The 24266-nt window shown below is 41.7% G+C and overlaps 1 protein-coding gene across 1 annotated transcript in view; it reads right to left on the reverse strand.

The window, feature by feature from the left end:
* CPXM2 (carboxypeptidase X, M14 family member 2) overlaps positions 1 to 24266 on the reverse strand; it is a 68249-nt gene that overhangs the window by 31887 nt on the left and 12096 nt on the right. The window contains exons 2-3 of the mRNA XM_059852178.1: positions 14209 to 14318; positions 7756 to 7895 (exon numbers count right to left, since the gene is read on the reverse strand). Of these exons, the coding sequence (XP_059708161.1) occupies positions 7756 to 7895; positions 14209 to 14318 (250 nt within the window). The remainder of the gene's footprint in view (positions 1 to 7755; positions 7896 to 14208; positions 14319 to 24266) is intronic.

Here is a 24266-nt window from a genome sequence, read left to right on the forward strand (position 1 = left end):
TGTACTCTCATGCAATTAAATGTAAAACCATTAATATTAATATTCTCTAATAATATTTATGCTGATAAAATTTTAAATCACCCACTGCCAAACAGCTTCCAAATCAGCCAAGTCAAAAAGTGCCCAGGCAAACCACAGGTAGCCCAGCAAGTTTTGCAAACTAATTAAAATAAATATGATTTAGGAGATGAAGATGGACTAGCCAGCAAGGGTATTTTTTTAATAATTGAAATCTTTGAATGTTTAATTTTTAAAATTGTTTCTAGCTGACTGAAATGAATGTACTGCTGTGAAATCCATCTCTTTGGAGGCCCAATGAAGAAAAGCTCAGAGCCAGAATTTCACTTGCTTGAACTGAATTCAGCACAGATTTTTCAAAGCTTTACTCAATAAACAGAAGTTGGGGTTGCAAATACCTTTCCAACCCAACATCTGCAACTTACAGCCAGGTTTTCACATGAATTTTATGACATTCCAGAAAATCTGGTGCCAGCTGTGGAGGTTTCTTTTTGCTGCTGTACATTCAGCCAGTAATGCCTGTGGGTGCCAGGGTCAGAGACATCCTCTGCCCCAAACATTTTGGTCTTAAAACCCCTCATTTTTGGCCACTCTTTGCAATGAGATCTGCACGAGTTTGAAATTCTTTCTGCAGCAGATCCTCTGTATCTGCTGAAAGAAACCAAGCTGTGCTGCCTTTTCTTCTGACCCTCTTTTTATGGCATTCTTAATTTTCCATTCTTTTTTGTGCCTATCTCACCTTTGTAAATCAGTCGTGTGTTTGAGGAGAGAAATCCAGACTTTCCAGGCAATGCATCACTTCATGAATGTTAAAATACAGGAAAATGGAAAGCCCTGAGAGTAACCAGCAAACAAACACTGCCATTTGTGTCCACAGCTGAGAGAATATTCACTGCAATGCTAAAGGCTCTCACCCTTGGTGTACCAGGGTGTAAGCAAGGTGGCCAAGTGCCACTCAGTGCAAGGGACACTGGTTTGGGAAGGGCAAAAATGGGAGGACAAGGAGCCTGATGACCCCAACACGACCCCCACCCCACATTCTCACTGCTCCAAGTCATCATGCACGTGCCAAAGACACAAACCCAGGCAGTGATGAGTAAGGGTGAGTAATCAGCTGCAGCAGATGCCCAAATTCACTGGAAGTCTCCTTTTCCAAAAGGATTCGCCTCATTTCATTTCAAGTCCCTTCCACAGAGGTTACAAAGCTTTCCTCCCTCTTCTGAGCATCCCCACTGTGCAGGGCAGCTTCTGTCCCCTCCTCAGCACCCTCTGAGAGTGCAGTGACCACTGCCCTGGGGTGGCAGTGACCTGCTCCCTGCCCCTGAGGGACAGAGGTTGGGCAGAGGATCCCCGTGACAAATCAGAGCCACAACAGAACAGCATCAGCTCTGACATTGCTGTCAAACAAACTTGTGAAAGCATCACTCTGTCCCTGGGTGTGCTGCCAGCACCCCAGCCACACAGGATCACCCCAGCTGCTCACCAAGGCAGCTCTGGGGAGGGCTCACCAGGGTGACCAAGGCTGTGACAAAATGTGGGCAGGGGGCAAGAACTGAGCTGGAAAATCAACAGGGCACAGGGAGTGAAATTAAACAAAGAGATGGAGAGCCCTGGAGGTGCAGCTGCCAAAGGCTGGCTCATGAAAGCCCATGAGAAGGATTCACCCAGCCACGCCAAGAGAAAATCTAACTCATTAGGTAAACCCATCATAAACATTAGTATAACATGGAACTGCTGACATTATTATCTCAAGGGAGCTTTTCCTGCAATGAGTTCAGGTTGTTTTGTAACTCACATCAATACACTTGATATGATTTCTATGGATTTGGAACAATTCACCCCATGAGGCTGACTTTGGGAAAGCTGTAATCATCTCTGCAGTCCTGTCACCCAGTCAGGGCAAATAACAGTTTGCACTGATTTAATGCACCAGAATTACTCAAGTCTGCACACAGCAGCTGCTTGTTTTGTTCCATGATCTGGATAAAACATCGAGACATTTCCCCTGAACTTGTTGAAGTTTCACCAGGGTGTGTTTTCACAGCCTCTGTCAGGGGACAGGAGGAGCTGCTCTGAAAGTCAGAGCCAGCTTCGTCTGTTGTACTTGTGAGCAGGGCAGGGTTTGGGGTTTATTCTTCTCTGCTCTCACAAGCAGCATTGCACTGCTGAATTTTGACCCTTCAGGTGTACAGTGCAAAATTCTGCTCTCTCAGATTGTGGCAGCAGCTCAAAATACCTGTGAATGTCCACTCCACTTCCCTCAATGCTACCCCAGTGTCACTGGAAGGATTATCACTGCTCTTTCTTCTGCTATTGCTGGAAGACTGAAGATGCTCATGTGATTACCTCTTCAGGAAGCCAGAGTTACTACTGAGACCATGACCTTAGCACCAGGAATAGCTGAAGAGACCCTGGCAGTGCTGGACTTGATGATCTTGGAGGCATTTTCCAACCTTAATGATTCTGTGACTCTGATTTTTACTGCCTTGCAAGCAAGGAAGTTACCCCCTTGCCACAGACACTGCCTAGAAAACAAATCTGAGCTTCTGAGAAACTGCCAGAGAGTGCAGCAATGAGGTGGAATGTGGGGCAGCACATTCATTTTGTGACTGAAGAGCAGAATGCTGTAGCACCAAAATTAGAAGCAAGCAGGCAAATTGCACTGACCTAAATTTATCCTCAGCTGCATCTCTGGAAGGCACCCAGCTTGTTACAGAGCTAGAGTTCCCTCAGGACAGTTTGTCAAAAGAGAGGCTGGGGCATCATGAAGAGCCACACTGCACACAGGGAAGGCTGAGGTCGAGGGTGCACTACCAAAAAAATTGCAAAATCATTCCCCTGTTCAATCACAAGGATCTTGTCTGCAGCAAAAGCATGATCAGACACAAAATCCAATCTGCTGGGTATTTCTTGTTTGCTGTCCCTGCAGAGCAGCACAGGGAAAGCAGAGGAGTGCCACAGCAGGGAGTGTGCCATGGTGTCTACACCAGCTTCTGGCTGAAATGTTTCTTCAGCACTAGTGAAAATAAGTGACCAGCTTAGAGGGGTGTCAGTTTAGAATCAGGCAACACAAGAAAGGCATTCCCTCCAGCCAGCAGCACCACTGATTTGGTGTCTCCTCAAACCTTTCAAGAGCTATTGCAATTTTGGAAGACACAGGGAATAACTTCTACCCAAATCAGGCTTGAAAAATTAAGATGTTCTCCCTACATTTTTTTTCCTAAATACAAATATCTTTCATAAAAGCAACAAATCTTCAATATTTTTATGAAGCTGAAAGGTCTTAAAGAAAACATGCTTGAAAGTAAGTCTATTTTGATTTTTCTCTAAAAATTTCCCTAATTTTGCTGCAGAACTCCAATTTTCTGCACAGATCATTTCATCCATGCTTTTCCTTATTGTCATTTTGTCATTCCATGGCATGGGGTGATAGCTCACAATTTACCATGACTGAAAGGTCAATTTTTAGAAAATACATCTCACTCACTGCAACATTACATCCTCTCCTGAAAACCAAAACATCCTCTGCATTCACACAGCCTGAAGCTTTGTATTACTGTCAGCACACACTGACTCTATTTTGACATGTGGGTTTTCTCTTGATACAAAAGATGATGCTGAATTATCAGAAGAGAGTTTGGTTTGTGGGAAAAAAGTTTACTCTGTTTTTCAAATTCCTGCCAAACTGCTAAGAGTGATGAATAGTTTCTTTCCCTCTGTCAAGAGAGTGCATATTTTAAACTACAACACCACTGCTTTAAATCCCTGGCACAATTCCACAGTGATGCTTCCAGGGTCCCACTCTACAGCCTTGAAGAGTTCTTTAAAGATATTTGGTTCCTAAAACTGGAAGATGTATTGGCAGCCATATGAAGAATTATATATATTATTATAACATTTATTATTATACATATATTATTATTACTTAATAATTACTTATTATTAAGAGTCACATATTATTATTACATATATTATTTCTGCCCCAAAGCAACAGATATCCTGCTCACTTTCAAGGCTTTGGATTTTAGTCCTATTAGCCAGCACTTGTGGCACTCCTGATTTTTGGATATCTTCAGTGTAAAAAGAAGTCCTGGTTCTCACAGCTGGGCCCCACTTTTTCTGTGGAATTCATCTTCTGGATGATCTAAGCAGATCTGCCCATTTATGGTGGCCAAAGAACACTTTTCCATGATTTCAGGTTTCCCAGGAAGGATGAGGTGCCTGAACAGCAGCAGCCCTTGAGCTCACGTGCTTGCATTGACTGGTAAAAGGAAGGACTCCTCAAATCCAGGATTTTTTGTTCAAAGCCTGTTTTTGCTTGTTTCAGGCTTACAAAAGAGAGGAGAAACATTTGACTCACAGAATTCACAGCCAAGCAAAAAATTTGTCTCAGAAGTGCTTTTCCTCAAAAAGGAAATGATGAAACAATCCAAGTATTCACTAGAACCAGGCTCGGTTTCCTTCTCTCCCATCAGGTCATCTGTGTTTCCCAGAGCTGCTTCTGCAACTCCTCTTCCTCCTCAAGGCTCTCCTGTCTCCTGGCATGGACAAGGGGAGCCACAACCCACCAGGGACAGACAGGGAATAGCAGGAGAGGAAGGGCTGAGCAGAAGCAGCTCCTCCAGTGCACAGGCAATGGAAACCCCCAAGCATTTTGGTGCTTTTTTGCATTTTTTGCAGTGTAACCTGCAGTTCATCATTGCACAGAAAGCCCAAAAAAACCCCAGTGAGCAAAGCTGCATGTGAGCAGATCGTGTCTGATCACAGTGGTCATGAGCAAAACCAGGCTCCAGGGGCCAGAGCTGCCCCAAAGGAGGGAAAGGATGAGTCCAGCAGCAGAAAAAGAGCTCTGGCTGCAGCATCTCACACAGGAGAGCACAGGCCAGACTGCTGGGAGCTCAAGTGCTGCAGCTTTGCAGTGAAGGGCAAAGATGCAGGAGAGAGGATTCAGCAGGGTGTCCTTGCCTGCCCTCCCCTGGCATTTTAAATGTCCTCATTAGGTCAGCAGCAGGAAAGAACAGGGACCAGGACAGGTACAAATCTGATCTAGGCACATCTTCCTGTGAAGCACAGCTTTTTCATTGTGTTAAAGACTCTGGTTCAGTAAAGAGAGTTGGTTTAGTGGTTCTTTATCCCAGTGCATGGAATCACAGAATGCTTTAGGTTGGAAGAGACCTTAAAGCCCATCCTGTTCCAGCCCAGCCATGGCAGGGACACCTCCCACTGTCCCAGGTGCTCCAAGCCCCAGTGTCCAACCTGCCCTTGGATCTCCAGGGATCCAGGGGCAGCCACAGCTTCTCTGGCCACCCTGTGCCAGAGCCTCTCCACCCTCACAGGGAAGAATTTCTTCCTAATATCTAACATAAGCCTGCTCTCCTTCAGTGCCTTGATTTTTTATTTTTAAAATATAAAGCTGGGAAAGTCTCCAAGGCTTTGGACTAAATAAAAATCTTACCTCGGTTCCCCTGCTTGGCAGGTTTTCACTTCTAATACAACACAGATCAGAGAGGTGTTTTTTTGGCTCTCATACCTACAATGAGATTACTCCCCAGCATATGTTTCCATCAGTCATGAAAGCACTCTCTTCTTGTCACACAGCCTCATAAAGCTGGGAAGGTGCCTCAGGTAACAGAAGGGCATCTTTTGGTACAAACTTTCCCATCACAAACGATCCCTTTGGATCCCATCCCTGTCAGCAGCTGAGGGTCAGGGAAGGAAGCTGATGAGTGTCCTTTGATTTCTGAGCCAAACAGGCACAAGGGAACCTGCCCACTCCAAAACAAGTCCCACTCCTCTCTTTTCCTGTCCCTTTCTGGGACTGTTTCTCCCCACTGCCCTGCTCCTTCCATGGGGCACAGCTCAGTCCTCCAGGAGGTGTTTTCAGGAGATTTAACCTGCCCCACAGCACAGCTGGTCCTGGTGAAACCATCTTTGCTCCTGGCAGGCAGAAATGAGCCTGGATCTCCTCAAATCTCAGCAGTAATCCAGAAGGAGCCTAACCTGCTCTGCCAGCACCAATCCTGCTCTTCCTGCACACCCTCAGGGCTCTGCCCACCATTTTTTTATGGGGAAAGAGGCAAAACCAAAATTCCCAGCCCATGGCAGGGGAGTTGGACCTCAATGATCTTTAAGGTCCGTTCCAACCCAAACCTTTCTGTGATTTGGTGTTTCTATGGTTCAAAAAAAACCCCAAAACCCCAAGATGACTGTGAATTCCAGCCATAAATAGAGTGTCAAATCTGCTGTAAACTCCTAACAGTGCTGAACTAAAAATAGAAGCATGACAGGATGAAGCAGTGCAGCTCTGGCGTTGAGAGGAACAGCAATGTCAAGAGGATGAATAAAGAAAAGAGCAAGGCTTTGCTACAGTAATTACCTACCTACCACAGAATAAATATAGAAACCTTATTGCCAAATAAGCACCTACTCCCACAAGCACGTTAAGAGAAATTAAACAAAACAAAACAAAAAAAAAAACCCACAGAAAATTCAACTGTTGAAAGGAAAATAAGATTTTTCTAAGATACAGTGGCATTTTTTTCTGGTTTACCTTCAATTACATGTCACATTCATTTTCTAAGAGAAAGTTCTGGCAGAATGGATCTCTCAGAGTGGTTGTGCATCTCCTGCACACTTGTGCAAAAGGTCCAGCAGCACAAGTGTAATCATCTGCTCACACAAATCTGTGAGACTCAGTGACAAATTAAAAAGCCAAACAAACTTTGTAAAGAGCAGGAAAAATCCCCAAATCCTCCCCTCCTATATACTCCACAACAGTCATAGAGGAGTAAATGCAGACAAATCTGGGCAAAACACTTATTTCTCAGTGCCATGAGACATTCTCTAGCACAAGCAGTTGCTAGAAACCTCAAAAATAGTATATTTTTATATATACACAATATAAATATATATATATTTGCATAATTATATGCAGATATGTAATTAAGTAATATTTTAAATAAAAATATTTACAAATATATATAATTTATAAATAAATAAATAAATAAATAAATAAATATGGTACTATAATGTTTATCTGCTCATATCTGCTCACATAAAAATCATATTGTTTTGGAATGACAGCAATTACTTGGTGATTACCTAGGGATTAAGACATCCCAGGTTGAGGCATGGTTATTTGAAACTGAATTAAAAAGGTCCCCTAAACTATAACCTGAGCTAATCAAGTTAAATATTGGGAAAGAATGTGGAAGTTTAACACAAGCAAATATGACAAGGTGAGTGTAAATGATGTAGATCATGACTAGAGAAGTTTGCTACCCTTAAACTTCTATTTTATGCCCTATATAATGACTTTGCCTTATATATATATATATATATATATATATATATATATATATATATACACACACACATATACATTATATTATTTTATATCTATTTCTTTTTATATATAATGACTTTGCCTTATATATATATGTAAATATATACATTATATTATTTTTTATATATTTATTTTTATATATAATGACTTTGCCCTTTATATATATAAAATGTATATTTCTATTATATTATATTTATTATATTTTTAGTAAGAAAAATATATAGTGACTTTGCCTTATAAATAATGACTGTGGCCCCATTCAATGACCTAATGTCTCACAGCATTTCCAATGTGTTTCTTATTTTTTTCTTGAAGAACCAAAGCACTTTAGGACATGAATTCCTTGGTCTGAGAGCTCAGAGTCCCATGGAGAAAAGTCAGGCTGTACTTACGACCAGAGGGAGTTTCTTCCCTGGGTGATGACTCCAGTGAATTTTGTCAGCCTTCGAGCATCTACTTCAATCCACTGGTAGGGGTCATTTCTTCCTGCACACCAAGCACCATCATAAAAATCATTTTCGTTAACACCTGCCTGAAAAGAAGGCAAAGCTGACCATAAATCAGAGCTAAGAAACTGAAAGTTTTTCATGGGAAAAAAGAAAGGAACACATCATTCATGCCACTCACTTCAAGACCCTTGAGGCCCTCACCAAAATATTTCCTTACTCAAGGCAGGGCAGGAAATTCTGGGAAGTCCCTTTGAAAACTAAGAATGTTTGAATTTCAGTCAGAAAAGATAAACAGAGCTTCAGTCTGTTCTTGTGGCCTGATAGAGCCACAGATCCAGAGGCACAGCCTTTATCCAGAACAAATTATCCACATGGTCTGCAGAGTTTGGAAAGTCCTAAAAAGCCAGCTCCAGCCATGTAAATAATGGTCAGTGATTAGAAAAACCTCATTTTCCCTGGAAGCAGCAAAGCAGAGTGCAGGGCATAAGGAAACAGCAGCACCACTTCCCACCAGAACCAGAATTATTAATTTTCATAGCCAGGGTGGCAAAGGTTAAAAATTCAGGAATGTCTGGCTGCTCCCCAACTTGAGCACCAATGTGTATCCCAATTTCTGCTGGGAAACCCACCACAAACAGCCTTCCCAGCACTTTCAAAGAAAGCTGAAGGTATTTTGGGTAAGCTGTTTTCCAAATAAATCTGAACTAGAATTTGATGAAACATGGCATCTGAAGCTTTCAGAGATTTATTTTCCTTCTAAAGCCCAGGAAATGTTTGGCACCAAGCTGGACACTGCCAGAAAGAGCACAGCAGCTTTGCCATGTGCTCCTCTGAGTCTACTTGCATTTTTGTGGTATTTCATCTGTGGTTTATGTGGATTTATCATTGCCATCCATGCAATGCCAGGAATGGAGATCATTAAATATTTCCCAAATGAAAATGAAGAGGTTTACAGACTTTTTCTACCCAAATGGGTGGCTCTACCTCAGAGAGGATGCTGTGGTTAATCCCTTTTCCCAGTGTGGCATCTGAGGGAAGTGCTCCAAAACACAAGACACTGATTCAATTCCTAAAACTTCTCATTTTCTCATTTTCAGGTCTGAGATAAGGCAGCTTAAAAATTACTTGTTTTCCTACAGCTACCAAAATTAAATTAAGCCCCCTACTTCAATGCATTCGCTGTGATATTTTAAGGAGAAGTTTCTATAAAAGTCAAAGGAAAAAAAAAAAAACCAAAGAGAAAAAAGCCTGTTAACAATGGGAGATAAATTCTTCAGGGAGAGCAGAACAATGGGAAAACATGAGAATACAAACATGGTCACTGAGCTGAGTTATAACCCTTGGCAAGGAAAGGTTTCAATGCATTTTAAAGTAAGATGGAATTTGAAGTAGCCTGAGGCTTTAAGACCTTGCCAGGAAGTGTTAAGATCTGCAGAGCACCTTGAACCAGCATCCTGCTAATCCCTTCACACTGGAAATTCCAGCAGCTCCTGCAGAACAAGTGCCCCTGTCTCCCAGCCCCTGGTCCTTTTTAAGCTGATGATATTTCCCTTGGTGTGATGCTCATCAGGGAATAAACCTCTCCTCCAGATTGCCATGAGAGGTGGAAAGTAGAGGGAAATATATGGAAAAAGTGCTTTTTAAAATAAAAAACCCTCCCACCTAAATTATATTCTTGAGTATCCATGGTTTCAGCTGGGTTTAAATAAATTTCAGCTTAAATTGCTTATAAAATATGGGGAGTTTTAGTTATCCACAGCTTAAATAGCCTTAAATAGGGGCAAAGATACCACAAAAACTAAAATAAAAAGAAGAGGAGAAAGAAGAAGAGGAAGAAGATGAAACCCCATGCTGATACTTCTCCCTGCTCTCTTATTTTCTGATATCAGCTTCTCTGAAGCTAAAAAAAAAAAGGTTTTTACTGGGTAAAAAGAAGCAGGTGTGTGTGTCTAATCAGCACAACATGCTATGTGAAAAAGAGGAGTTTAATCAATGAGAAGTTATTTTTAGAAATGTTTCTGAAGGAAAAAAAACTCAAGAAATTTATGCTACAATTTCTTTTCTCAAGCTTCAAGCCTATATTTTTTTTTCTGAAGATGCTTTATTTCCCTACGGCCACTTCAAAATCTGTTTCTATAAAATAAAAACTTACAGACTCAATCAAGTATTTAGTAATTAGAATTCCTATTAAATTTCTTTGGGAAAATGATCATTCCTGAGAGATGGGTACAGTTATCAGCAAGTATTCTATCAAATAAAACAGATCAAGATCTTTCCTCAGTAAAGTGTTTACTTGAATTTTAAAAATCCATATTGAATTACTGGAAAAAGCAGATTCAAGTTATGCCATGGGTACTTAAATTATCTTCATAAGCAGGAGACTGAAGCAGCTGATGAAAACTGGAAGCCAGGGCTAAATCTTTTTCCCTTCACAGAATATTCAAGAATAACTCCAAGTCTATAACTCCAAGACAGCTCCAAGTTTGTGTTTCACTTGCAGCCAAATGCAAAAATATTTCTCAATATACAGTGTCTTATGAGGAAAAAAAAACCCTTTTGGACAGAGGAAAAGAGACTTTTTTCTGTCACTCACAAATCAGTTATTCCCAAGTGTGCAAGCTGAAAGATGTAATTCAGCTAAACCAAATGAGCTGCTTATTAGGTATCCAGAAAATAATATGAAGGTTATAAATTCCTTTACAAATAATATGACTTTGCATTTTAATTCGTGTTTCCCTTCCAAATTAGACGTGTGCAAGGCAGAATAAAAACTTGCTCACAATATCAGTGTTCTAAAAGCCTTATTCTATAATGAGGAGAAAGATGATACTACCAAAATGTATTCAAATAAAGAAAGAAACTCCAGTCTTCTGCCACAAATCAGCTGGAGAAGGAGTAAAAATACACCAAATATCAAACCACCTCTGCTTAAATTCTTTTCCATTCCCAGCAGGATGATCAAAAAAATTATTTTACCATAGTCAAGGAAGTTTGGAAGGGGGAAAAAAAAAAGAGCATTACTCATCACAGGTATTTATAGCAACCACTGCCAGTAGGGAAGAACTGAAACACACAGGCTGCAAGTAAATCTTCAATAATTCCTTGTGATTTGATAATGCAGCTTTTCAAAGGAAACAAAGACCTGGAATGACAATCATGGAACCATGGAATGGGTTGGGATTGGGAGGGACCTTAAATGCCATCCAGTGCCACCCCTGCCATGGCAGGGACACCTTCCACCATCCCAGGGTGCTCCAAGCCCTGTCCAGGCTGGCCTTGGGCACTGCCAGGGATCCAGGGCTATCCACAGCTTCTCTGGAAAATCCATTCCAGTCCCTGCCCAGCTCCACAGGGAACAATTCACAATTCCCAACATCCCATCCATCCCTGCCCTCTGGCAGTGGGAGCCATTCCCAGTGTCCTGTCCCTCCATGCCTGTCCCCAGTCCCTCTCCAGCTCTCCTGGAGCCCCTTCAGGCACAGGGAGGTCTCCTTTAGACACAAATGCCTGTGCTTGCAGACATGGGACTGCTTTCCCTGGGTAATCTTCAGGGTTTGGATTTCTCCAACCAGGAAAATGAGGAAGGGAAAGAAACATAATTTGACAAATTATACTCATTTCAACCACTCCCAATTATCATGTAAGTGACACTAAATATGAATGAATTTTATCCCCGAAGGCAGAAAGCCTCAATGAATATTATTTAATGCCATGATTTCTCTTGATGATGTTAAATTACTCCTGGTTGTGCCACTAGTGCAGCTAGATCTCCAAAATATGGGGCTCTACTAATGTGGCTCGTGCCCTTGAGAAATCCCACCCTGATCCCCACTTTCAGGCAGGACTGGGAGGAAAATCAGGGCCCACACAATTCAAGGGCACAAGAGGAGCAGATCCTGCAAAATCTCACCCAATTCTGAGCCTGTCCTTCTCTGGAATAAAGCACAAACCAACTGATTAATTTCATGTGCTTCAGATAATCTAAACAGGAAAAATGAAATAACCAAAACAAACCCTGACAAGCTTTGGGAAAACTTAATTATTCTGCAAATTCTCAGAGAACTGAGGCAGTGCCAGTTACCTGGGGAGAGCCCTGAGCTTCTCAGCTGACTTTGCATCAGATGATGAGGTTGGGCAGAGAGAGGATTTTGTATTATTCTGGGGGGGAGCACCACAGTCCCAAGAACATTGTGACAGCTCCGTGGTGAAATCCAGATCACTGGACAGGGGCAGCAGCCCATAAAACTGCTTGTCACCATCCCCACAGCATAACATGCTCACAGAATTCCAGTGGCACAGCAGTGTCTCTGAGCTGGCCAAGTGACTTCCTTCAAGTACAGCTCTGAACAGCAGGAAAACACAGCAGCTTCAAGCCCAGTGCCTTTTGCCTTTCCCAGCTCACTGCAACCTCCTGTGCTGAGCAGCAAAGAGAAACCACCAGGGACCTCATCACCCACCTGGCACATCAGCCCCCTGCAGCAAATTCCCTCTAAATATGAGTGAAATTCAGAAATCCTCATGCACTGAAACCCCAGTGACAGGGACCTGCAGTTCCAGGTTTAGGAAAGTTTTAGTGCTATTCATTTTTAACTAAGCCCAAAGAAAACTGTTAAAAAAAAATAAAAAATAAAGGCAAGCCCAATTTTTTTAACAGTGGTGGTAACCCTATGTGGTGAGGGGGTTTAGGGAATTGCTATATCTATATTTTCAGTAGGGGTAAAAAAAATTGGTCTAATCCAAGCTTTGGGAAATTTCAGGAAGAGCTGAGTGGCATTTTTCTTCTGCTTTGCTTCCCAGTAAAAGACTGTGCCCTTGGCTTCTCTGGAGAGAGAGAAGTCTCTTCTCTCTTGGAGATTATAAATAGAGGAAACATCAACCATTGCCAACACTCTATTTATTATATATATATAATATATTTACTTATCGCCTCTCTATTTATTTTAACACACTACTGGTGATGACAGGACTGGATGGACTCCTGGTTTAACCAGTGTGGTCTTGTGTTTCAATAAATTGAACTTCAACAGCAGCATGAGAAATAAGTAGCCAGAACCAAGAGAGAACTCAGAGGTTTGCATCACAGTCCTTGGTTTTATGGCATTATATAAACAAGACTGTAATAAAATAACCAAGCACTCCTCTAGAACCCCCTGAATATCATCTGCATTCCATTGTTGTGATCATGAGGGGTTTTTTTCCTGGCAGAAAATATCAAGTAAAGAAGCAAACTCCCTCAGTGGGCTCTCTAAAGACAATAAATGGGAAGGCTGCAGGTGAGAGCTCACCTTGCACACAACCCCATGGACCTGGACTGGACAGGAAGGGCCTGGATGGACCTGGATAGGAGAGGAAGGGCCCATTCCCACTCTGGGCTGGCTGCCCCTTTTCCAGCTGCCTTTTCCAAAGTGGTTTCCTCAGCTTTCTGACCAACTCTAATACATTAAAAAAAGCACTGAAAAAAAAATTAGGAGGGCTATGCAGGCATTTTCCTCAGAGAGATTTTTGTGCAGAGGCACGGTGGTTAAAAATTGGTTGAAAAAGCAAAGATTGATTGGTTAAAATCAATCCCTCTTCCAGAGTGAACCATAGGGAATGTGGCACTGCTGATTAGAGCTCATCCCTCCTAGTCCCAGCCTAAGGATCAAACCCCTTCAGCTGGGGAGAAACACAAATGGAGGGGTCTAAAATGAAAGATAAATTAAATAAACTTCAGAGATCTTTCGTTGTTGTCTCAGTGCTGATATCCTGTTTATGACTTTAAGTGTTCTGCTTTATCATGCAAAGTGACATTTTTAGTCTGGACAGGCTGTAATTCAGAGAACAGCCCTAATAATAAAGTGGGAAACAGAAACAAGAGAAATGGGACAGTGGCATTTGGTCCTGCAAAGCACCAAACACACTTTTAATCTGAAACAAAAGATGCTAAACAGGATTGTATGTTAGAGAGCTCTGAAGTGAAGCATTTTTTGGATGGTATAATCGCTGCTTCTGAGAAAAAAACTGCCTTAGGGAAAGGCTTTCACTTGAAACCACACTTTCAATTAACCACTGTCATTAACCACAGGCAGACAACAAAGGAAAAAGCAACTTGCTATGAGAGCTTCCTCGCAGGCTGGTTGTGAAGGGAGCAGGGAAGGGAGCAGGGAAGGGAGCTGCCTCCACCTTTGCTTGCTCAGAGTCTGGATCTGCACACCAAACCTGGAGACTTCCCCAGCTAGCCCAGGAACCCAAAGGTTATCCATCAAACTCCCTCCCTCCCACAGCCCCAGTGCTTCCCCTTCATTTGAATTACATGAGCTGACAAAGCAGTCAGGACCAATAAGTGTCCAGTGCTTCTCTTGACTCTGCAGCAGGACCTGGAGCCATTCTCCCACTCGGGAAAGGAATTGCTGTTACCTGAATATTGAGCCTCCCTCGGTGGGCCCCGAGGCCGTAGCGCTTGGCTGTGGAGGCATGGAGCTGGAAGTCAGTAATTTTTAATGTCTCCAGACCAAGTGGAGGGCAATCTACAAAACAAAAGATCGATTAAATTTTAATTAAACAGGAAGAAAAAAAAAAAAAAAAAAGAAACAAACAAACCAACAAAACGACCCAAAACAAACAAGTATGCAGAGTTTCTGGATTTTGGCAGTGCCAGGCTGGCTGGGTCCTCGCTGGGATGGAGGAGCAGAGCTGCAATGAGGAATGGCAGCTCTCAGAAAATCAATGAGGCAATGCAGATTTACACCCTTTGCAGGGGCTCAGATAGTTATTGCTGCTTGCTCTGTGCTTCAGTTTTTCACAGATATGCACAGCATTTCCTGTCAAGTGCTTTTCACCAGTAAAACGCCCTTTTTATTTTTCTTTTTGGTGTTTTCTTTTTCATCTCTTGCTTGGCTTTTTTTTTTTTCCCCTTCCCTGTACTCATTCCAAGCTACTGTATGAAATTATGTTTCTAATTAAAATCTCTTCTGGAAACTTCACTCAGAGTTCCTCCCATTGCACAACAGCATCTGTTCCAGAGGTCTGGGAGCCCAGAGAGAGCTGAGCTCTGCAGAGGTGGTGATTAAACACAAACAGAGCAATTTTGACCCAAGGACCATCTCTCTAAGCCCCAAATTCTGCACATCCTTGAGGACAGAAAAGCAAATGCCATTACTTCAGCAAAGCAATGCTTGGAGCTCTGGCTTTGGAGGATAAAGAGGTTGGGGAAAATCTGTTCTGTGATTATCAGACAAATATTTGGCTTTTTAATCACTCACCAAAATGTCATGCAGTTATCAAAGTATGCAAAAATCATTTATGTTGGGAAAGCCCTCAAAAATCACCAAGTCCAACCATTCCCTCAGCACTGAAATGTTCACCACTATTGTCCCCAAGTGCCACATGCACACCTCTGTTAAAGCCCTCCAGGGATGGGGACTCTGCCCTGGGCAGTGGGAATGCACCTGGCTGTATTTAACTTTCAGCCTGTATTTAACTTTCAGGTGCAGTTTTGCATTATTAGGCACAAAGAGGCAATGTGAGAGATTTCCCAGATTCCTCCTCAGTTCACAACAAACTAAAATCCCTCAGGAAAAATGTGACAGGCTGTCAATTGATGCTGCTGTTTCTTTGGTCATCCTGAGGAAGTTCTCACACAAATCCAAGGCCAAATGTCTCCTTCAGAAGTAGTAAAGACATAAAGTAAAAATGAATCTATTTTCTGAAGTACCAACAGTGATCTCAGGGTTGCATAAGAGCTGAAATGCAGACAGCTCCTCATTTCAAAGAGCTTTCAATTCAATTATCCAAAACAGAGAAGAAACAGGATGTGTAATGAAAGGCAGAGGAAGGAATAGCTGGGAGGATTTTGGGTTGATTGTCTGATTGTTTTAATTTCATTTCCTTATAAAGTGTTGCATCTTTCATCATACTCCAAGTGGAAGAAGTCTCAGGCTCTGACAGATCTCTACTGGGAGTGAATTACATTGTTGGGAACTGCCTGCCTTTTTTAACAAGTCTGGTCCTCAAGACAGGTTTGGAAACCAACCTCATGATGCAATCCTGAGAATGCTTTGGCACTTGGGTGTATATTCCTCTGTGAACAATCTCAAATTCCCCAGAAGTTACCAGAACTACCTGTGCCAGGTCTGAGCTGAAAATAAAGGTGAGCTGAAAAATAAAAGCAAGCTGGCTTTGCATGTTCAGTTCATAAAATATCATTTATTAGTGTTTATGCTGCTCCTACCAAAGCCAAGGGAAGATCTACAGGTGCTGCTGGGAGTTATAAAATAAAAGGTGAAAAGTCTCCATGTTTCACATCCTGTTCTCTGCTGCCAAACCACAGCAAAGGCTCCTGGAGCTGCCCCAGGTGTCACTTCCCTGCTCCATGGGGTGCACAGGGACAGTCCCAATCTGTTGGAGCCCTGGCTGCTGAGAATTCCAGACTTTCTGTGCTGCCAGGCACTGACCCAGAGAGAACACTCCAGGACCTGAGGCTGTGGAGAAGCTTCCAAAATGGAATGAAAGAACTGGGATTGTGGGTGAGGAGTTTGGATAGAAGTGTGTGATATAACAGGGTGGGAAACTCAGAGTTTCAGGGTTTAGAATATAGTAATATATGTAAAGCAAGATGGAGGTTTTAGGGTGGAGGCTGCTCCTTCTTCTCCACCTCCTTCTCCATGGGTTTGGGTGGTTTTGTGTCATTGGATAAAAAGTCCCCATTGCAGGCATGGGTGGTTGGGTATTGGGTTAAAAAGAAAAATAATTTAGGTGTCATTTCTTAATTGGACAGTTTATCCTTAAAGGGCCTGGTAGAGAGAGACACACAGCTCCATTTTTAGTTTATCAGTGAAGTGCTGCAGAGCTCAGGGTTTGTGAGACTTTGACAGAGATAAGACCTACCAAACACCTGAGTCCCAACAAGAAATACCCTCTCACACATTTAATCCCGACCTTGGCAGGAAAAGAAGCAAAGAATCCACATCTCCCCACCACTGCCCTTGGCTGTGCAAAACCCCATTTTGATGCAACCTGCAGGAAATGCACTATTTATTTTTTGAGCCTGGCAGCTGCCTGGCAGAGCAGTTCAGTGACATTCACCTGCCCAGGGAGGTATGAGAAGCGGGTTTAGTTTTATTCAGAGTGAAATGTTATTAATTCACTATAAAGCAGCAGAATTCCTGGTTTGCCTGTGGATTTAGGCTCCAAGATGGATATTTCCAGGCTGAAAAATTCCCAGAGTGTTTTGGTGTTTACCTCTGTTTCTAGAGGAACTGAAGCTTACTAATAAATGTTCATACAGATCTCAGAGAAAGGGGCTTGACTGCTCTTTATTTTTCTAGGATGAATTACTTGTTTTGTCTGTGGATACATCAGATTACCAGGCCAGGATTAGGAAATGCTCAATTTAGCAGGAGCTGTTAATGAAACCAAGATGGGGCTGTGTGAGCAGGCAGGGACTACAACAGGCAGAACAGGCAACTGGTAATAACCCTGCAATGTTCCCAACACTCTCCCTTCCCAACCTGCTCAAGCCTTACCATATTCCAGGTGAAATCATAAAGATCTTTACCATCAATTCAACAGTACCCTGTACATTTATTACATCCAATAAATGTATTTTTTACAGTTATCCATATAAATTGATAGAAGAACACCTTTCTCTAGACTAAGCTATAACTCCACTAACTAAACAAATCTCTTTTTTTTTTCTTTTATCTTAGTAAGAAAAAAACTGAATATTTTTCTTCAATACTTGACTGAAAAATAAATGAAAATACTTTCTTCCACTGTTGGTTCCTCTTTCTCCAGTGGGCATCCCAAACTGGGAGCAGAGCAGCAGGATTTGCATTAAAAGACCTTTAGATATTTATTTATTTTAGATGTTGGGATTCATGCAGTTTTCCCCATGGGAAAACACTTGATTTTTATTTAAAATAAAATTATGTTTTCTATTTATAGGCATAATGTTTGAATATTAACACTTTAGGAATAGAAATTTTTCCATATTCATATGAATTTCAACATCAGTAAAGAGATGAAAAGAGGAGCATGTAGCCCAAAACAACAATTTGTAATGTACAGAAGACAAATTTTTCAATATAGCCTCTTCTGATTACCTCAAATTTACCCATTAAAATACAACAAAATCCACTTGAAGTTGCCATATCACTACTGAAAAAGAAATAAAAATCTGAGTCATACTGAGAATTTAATTTTGGATAAATGATTTTGTTGGGGTGTGTGCCCCCTGCTTCTTAAAGCTACTGGAGATAACCAGGACAGCCTAGTTTTGAAAAACATACAGGAAAAGAAACTGATTTATGGCATTCATAAAAACTTTACTTTTTAAAGTATTGCTTTAATGCATTTTATTTAACTTGAAGAAATATTTCAGAAAACAATGAAAATTGCCACCCAATCAGGAGGGCTGTCTTAATGATTTTGTACTCTCTGTGCCAGTTTGAACAAAACCTTGGGGAAGCCACAGAAATTGGACAGCAGGAATGACCAGAGATTGTGGGAATCTATTGCATAAAGGATTCAGCTGGAAATGACCCAATTATTTGGTTGTTTCATTAACCAGCTGAAAATTTAATCATTATAAAACACAGGGAACTCAACTGTGGCTTTGAGACATAGAAACACACATCCTGCAATAAATAAATGCACCTACAGCATTTCTGGTTTAGAGGGACAAAAAGCAAACCTGAACTTGAAGGTGCAGGGAAGAGGCTGTTGTGACATTTTTTTCCCTCCCAGCCCATATTCAAGCATGATTTTGTGTGTGATTTGCAGCCATGGATAGGGGTTCACTTTAGAAAGGAGCATTAATAAGATGTCTGGATCAAATGAACTCATTCCAGTAAAAAGAGACAGGGCTTGGATTCAGAGTTAATAGCATTTGTCTGTGGAAGTGTGTTCTTGGGAGGTTTCCTGCAGCAATGCTGAATGGCCACATCCCAGTGTCCTTTATTGCCAATTCTTCTTCCCCCAGGAGTCCCAGCAGGGCACCAAGGCAGCTCTGCTACCTGGGCACTGGGGGAAATCCCTGGCCCTGAAAATCAGCAGGAGAAACCCTCAGGAATCAGCTCAGTCTCCACCTCATCTCTTGAAATGGGAATTCACCTCTTATTCCAGGTTGGCCTACAGCAGGAACAACACCTGGATGTGCAGCTGAGCTCCCTGCTCAAGCCAGCAGGGGCTCACTTTGCAATCTCAGTGTGGGGGATATTTGAAAGCAGTTTTATCCTCATGATGGCTTTGTCCTGTTGCTGCAGGATCTGCCATTGAAGCTCTGGTCAAAACCCACCTTTTGCAGAGCCAGCATGGTTTCCTTCACTCCTGCAGGACCATTACAGCTGCTGTGCTGCAATTTCAGCTGTTCTGCATCACACAGCTGCATGAGCAGGCAAGGAAAACACTTGTGCTCATCTCTGCTGCCTAAATTCCTCATTTATTTTATTTCCTTCTGGTCTAAATAAGAAAAGTCCAGACTGCCTTTATGGCTCTGGTATCTAATAAAGATGCATTTAGGAAATCATTCTGTCCTCCTCTTTCAGAGGCAAAGCAGACAAACAATTCTTTTACTTAAAGAGAATTCCCCATCAATTTTGGAACATGTTCAGCTTTTCAAATGGAAGGGCAGAGAGAAGCATCATGTTTCCTCTTCAGCCCAGATCATAAAAGCCATACCTGAAATCCTCCTCAATTCCTACAAGTCTGTGCTGGTCTAACTCCTCCTGAGCAGAGATACTGGGATCTGGAAATGGAGAAGTATCAGCTCTGTGCAGTCTGACAATCTCCTATCCCCGGGGAGATACAGGATTTAAATCTTGTTTAAACAAAGCACTTCAACATGCAATTAGGAGGCAAAACTGTGAATTTACCTACAGATACAGGCAGATTAAGCACAAAAATAAGTGTGTATTTTGTGGGAATTAAGACTTTAATGTTCATTATACCATTCATACTGTTCTTAGGTCTTGATGGTCTTGCACAAAAATGTCTTAATGAGGCCAATATCATAAATTCTGCCCTAGCAGCTAAATGTAGAAGTTTTCCTATGAAAAGTGTGGTTGATAATTCATCTTCCAAAAGCAGAAACTTTTAATGGGAGCTCAGGCAGTCTAATTTCTGTGGCTAAAGTTCTGCTCAGGTCACAGGCAGGCAAAGCACTTTAATACTGCAATGCACCTGCAAGGTAAAATAACAGGAAAAGCAAATTTCTGCTTTTACCTTCACCTTGCTGAAAATATCTTTTGATTACATTCCTGTGATGGACAGCCTTTGTAGGGGCTGAGTTCGACAGAATAAAGTTTTCCATTTTCTAAATGATTTGTTATATATATTACATAAATAATTTCTATTTATTTATGAGGGCATGGAGGGGTGCAAATTTGGTCTCTAAATGTTGCTGTTTTGATGATGTGATCATGGAAGTGTGAAATTCCCACAGATGTTCATGACTCACCCTCCACAGTTGCTGTGGCCCAGCTTTTCCCTGGAAAAATGTCCATGGGCTCCAGTCTGAGTGCTTTTCTGACTCTGCTCATATCTAAGTGTTGCTAACAACAATAACAAGTTCCTTTTCAGGCCTGAATTCAGGCCACCAGCCACCCTACACCCCAGATCATCTGAAGCAGCATCTTGAGGCAGCTTGAAGTTCCTCAAAGACCTTTTTCTTTTATTTACTTTTTCTGGAAAACCCATTCCCAGAGCACTGTGAGAGCAAACAAGCAAAGTGCACTTACAACAAATCCCCTGCACAGAAGTTAAAATTCTGAATTACAGTCCCAGGCCAAAGATCAAATAAAGAATTAAGGAGATGCCAACATTTCCTACCCTAACACTACATTAATTATTGGCTAATGTTGCACTAAAGCTGTATATTTTTCCAGGACAAGCACCAAATGCTGCATTGAGGTCTTCAACATCAGGGACTCCTGTCAGGAGGAAATGTTTATCACAGCAGTGCAAGCTCCACTTGTGATTGCTCCAGAAGATTTAAAAAGAAATAAAGAATAAAGGAAGAATTCTCTGGGTTGTTTAGGTCAGGTCTGACATGAAACCAAATGAGATTCTGAAAATGCACTTTTTCATTTTCTCTCATTAACTTTTCACATTTTTGCTCTCTCACAAGCCCAGGTTGTGGCTGGCTGCAGATGCAATGAAACATTTAGCAGGAAGAGCTTTCTATTATTGCTGGCACAGCTGGAGGCAGGAGTTTCCAGAGTGCCTGGGAGTTTTGTGGCCAAGCCTTCAGACTCAAGAGGTTCATCTAAACTCCAGACATCAAATTCTTTCCCTGAGCTGCCTTCTACTGCCACCAGCCTGGCACAGGATGGGATTTGTGATGTGGCACAAAGTGCCCTCCCATTTGTACCCATATCTGCAAAGATCTCCTCTCTCTCTACAGAAAAAGTATCTAATTTAATCACTCTCAAGAAAACATATTTTCTTTAGTGATCAGAAGAGCCCAGCCTGAAAAATGTCATATCAGCTTTAAACTTTTTATTATGAGCTTTGACAAAGGCTGAATTCTGTGCTATTAATTTTAAAATGCCTTCTCTGATGTTTTTTTCTGAAGCACAGGGTGAAGAGTTTCTGTGATTCCAGCTAAAGCCACAAAACTGAGTACAGCCATCAAAAATGAGAACCATTCTTTTTTTTCCAGAGCCAAACAAACAGACTTAGCCAAAAAAAAGGGGGGAGAACAAAACCGAGACAGACCACTTGCACAATGGCTGGGCACAGGACAAAAATGACCATTAAAAACACATCTTCATGCCAGAAATAGCTAAAAATACCAGGTCACTGAGGTGTACTGCAAGAGCAAGGATTCTACACTCAGAGCATTAATTGCAGCCATCAAAAATAAACACTAAAACTTGGAATACTATTAACAAGTCTAAAACCAAGACAGAAATAACTCTGATCTTAAGATACAACCCTGGCTCTATAAATGAGACATCTTACAAGTGCTCAAGTTTAACCATATTAGCAATCCAGTTTGAGTGCATTTACCAAAAATAGGGCAAATATAAAAGTATGAGTATAAAACAGGCTTGTGGTGCAATTTTTCCCCTCTCCCTCCATGAGAGCTGTAGCAGGAATTTTATGCAGCAGTAAATATATGCAATATATCCATAGTTGGTATAGAACATTCACTGGACAGAGGGACAGCATAGTCATGAAATTCCTTAAACATAAATAAACTGGAAAGCATCCATAACTCCTGGTCCTAGAAATACACATTTACTGAGCATTCTGGCTGTTCTTTGAGGATTTTGCAACACAGCCATGCTTTTGGGGAAAAAAAAAGCCCTAAGAATTGAGGTGACCCAAAGGAATTATACAAGTGGGAAGACACAGGAAAGGGGCTGTACATGCTCCACTCTAGGAATCAGAATTGCTCACCTGGGGCTGAAACACACAAGAACAGCTTCAGAAATTCTTTGGAAACACCTAATTCCACTGGGATTAATGGTACTACTCTGATATCACCCAGCTTTCACCTTCTCACTCTCCCCACACACATGGAGCAGGAAAAACCTGAGAAACTGTAAAGTTCTCATTAGTAGTGACGAGCCATTAAATTTGATCTCCACTGCTACAGTCACCTCCACTCCCAAGTGCTAAATTTACACTTGAGAAGGACTAGCAGCTTCCTAGTCACTTCCACTTAATGTTATTCAAATTTTAATCCAGTTCAACTCCAGCACAGACAATACTACATTTTTTCACTTCTCAACAAGGCAGAAAATGAGCTGAAAATGACACTGAAACACACACATGAACTTCCTTCGATGATGTAGCTCAAACAGGAGTAAATCATGGATGTGGATAGAATCACTTGGCTCTTGTTTTGGGTTTCCCAGGGTGGTTTTTACCCCTTTAGCTGTCTGACTTAGCTCCTGATGCAAGCCAGGAACCTCCAGAGCAGCACGAGCTGTGCTTTAGGCAGCCGAGACTCATTAGTCAGCTGAGAGCTGAGATGTCACCTTTCATACTTTTATTATTAAAGTTAAAAATACTCAAATTGTATTTGTGCACTCAACAGAGTGCACACTAGCAGCAGCCTGTGTCTGCAGTGAGACCTGGGTGAGGATCATCCTTCTGACCTGATCATCAGCCCTCCTCTGCTGCCTAGGGAAAAACTCATCCTTTGGATGGATGGAATCCTTCCATGCTTTGGATTTTGATTTCCCAACAACGTGCTGTTGCTCAGTGCTGACATGAAAGTTTGAACACAGGGCTGCAAACACAGCTCCATGCACAAGCAACACCCTCAAAGATGGGCTGGGATTGCCAGTCCAAGGCTCACCTTTGGCATGGCCTCCCCTTCTCCTCCAGACATCGCAGGGAGGCTCTGCCCCAGCCCCAGGGTCCCTCAGGGCTGTCCCCCTGCCCTCCCTCCCTGCCCAGCCCTCTGCCAGGCTGCACATCTGGGATAAATACTCCACCTATATAAGGAGCCTGTGACAGGAAATACCTCAAGCCAATCCAGCTTGCTTTTAAAACCTTTTATAAAATGTAAGGTCTGAGTTTTATGAAGACCTGGTGTGGCTGCTCTAGCAAGTTTAGACATTTATGCACAGGTTTTTTTTTTTCTTCTAGCATCACATCTGTTGTTATTATTTCATAGGAAATAAAAAGAGAAATTAATAGACCCAAACACTTCTCATAAGGCATAGAAGTTTTCATAGTGCCTGAAGCTGTTGCTCAGGCAGAGCAAAAGTTGCTCTCTCAGAGCAACTTCCAGAGGAAAATTGTGTGGTTACAATAAACCTGAACTCAACCTTTGTACTCCTTCCCAACCCTTAAAAAGGAATCAATTTGTAAGTTCTAGGGCAGAGTAAAAAGCAAAAAATATAAGTTTGGTTGGGTTTTCTGCTCTTCACTTAATTACTGTTTTTTATTTAACTGATTATTCCTTTGATAGACTGCATGTTCTTTGAATACACAGAACTCTTTGAATTCTTGAATATTCTTTGATACACAACTCTAAGACAGCACTAAAATATACTTAGAAGTTACTTATACATTTAAATCCCAAACAGTGGAAAACTGCTTCAATGGAGGAATAAAAACTCGGCCAGGTGCACATAGAAAATAACCAGAGGTTCTTTGGATATATCCAGAAGTTCAGAAAAACAAAAGATTTAGGAACTCCTATAACAGAGCTTTCTTGTTTCCTTTAAAGCCCACTATGTCCAAGCTGTTGCACCCTTGAGAAGTACCCTGAGAGCAGAGGATTTAAGAGTTCAAGGCATCAAGAAGCAACATTTCCAAAAATATCTGAATCTCTGAGATCTGAGAAAATCAAATCCAGGCCTGGATTGAAGAGTGAGTACCCTCAGTTATTAAAAATAAAAAACAAACAAAACCAACAACCAAAACCACCACACCCCAAACCAAACCCCAGAAATAATAAAAAAGAGGAATGGAATGGTAGGGGTGCAGGAGAGAGGCTTTCCTTGGGAAGAGGA

This window comes from Haemorhous mexicanus, chromosome 7 (genome assembly GCF_027477595.1).
Source record: "Haemorhous mexicanus isolate bHaeMex1 chromosome 7, bHaeMex1.pri, whole genome shotgun sequence".
Lineage (NCBI taxonomy): Eukaryota > Metazoa > Chordata > Aves > Passeriformes > Fringillidae > Haemorhous > Haemorhous mexicanus.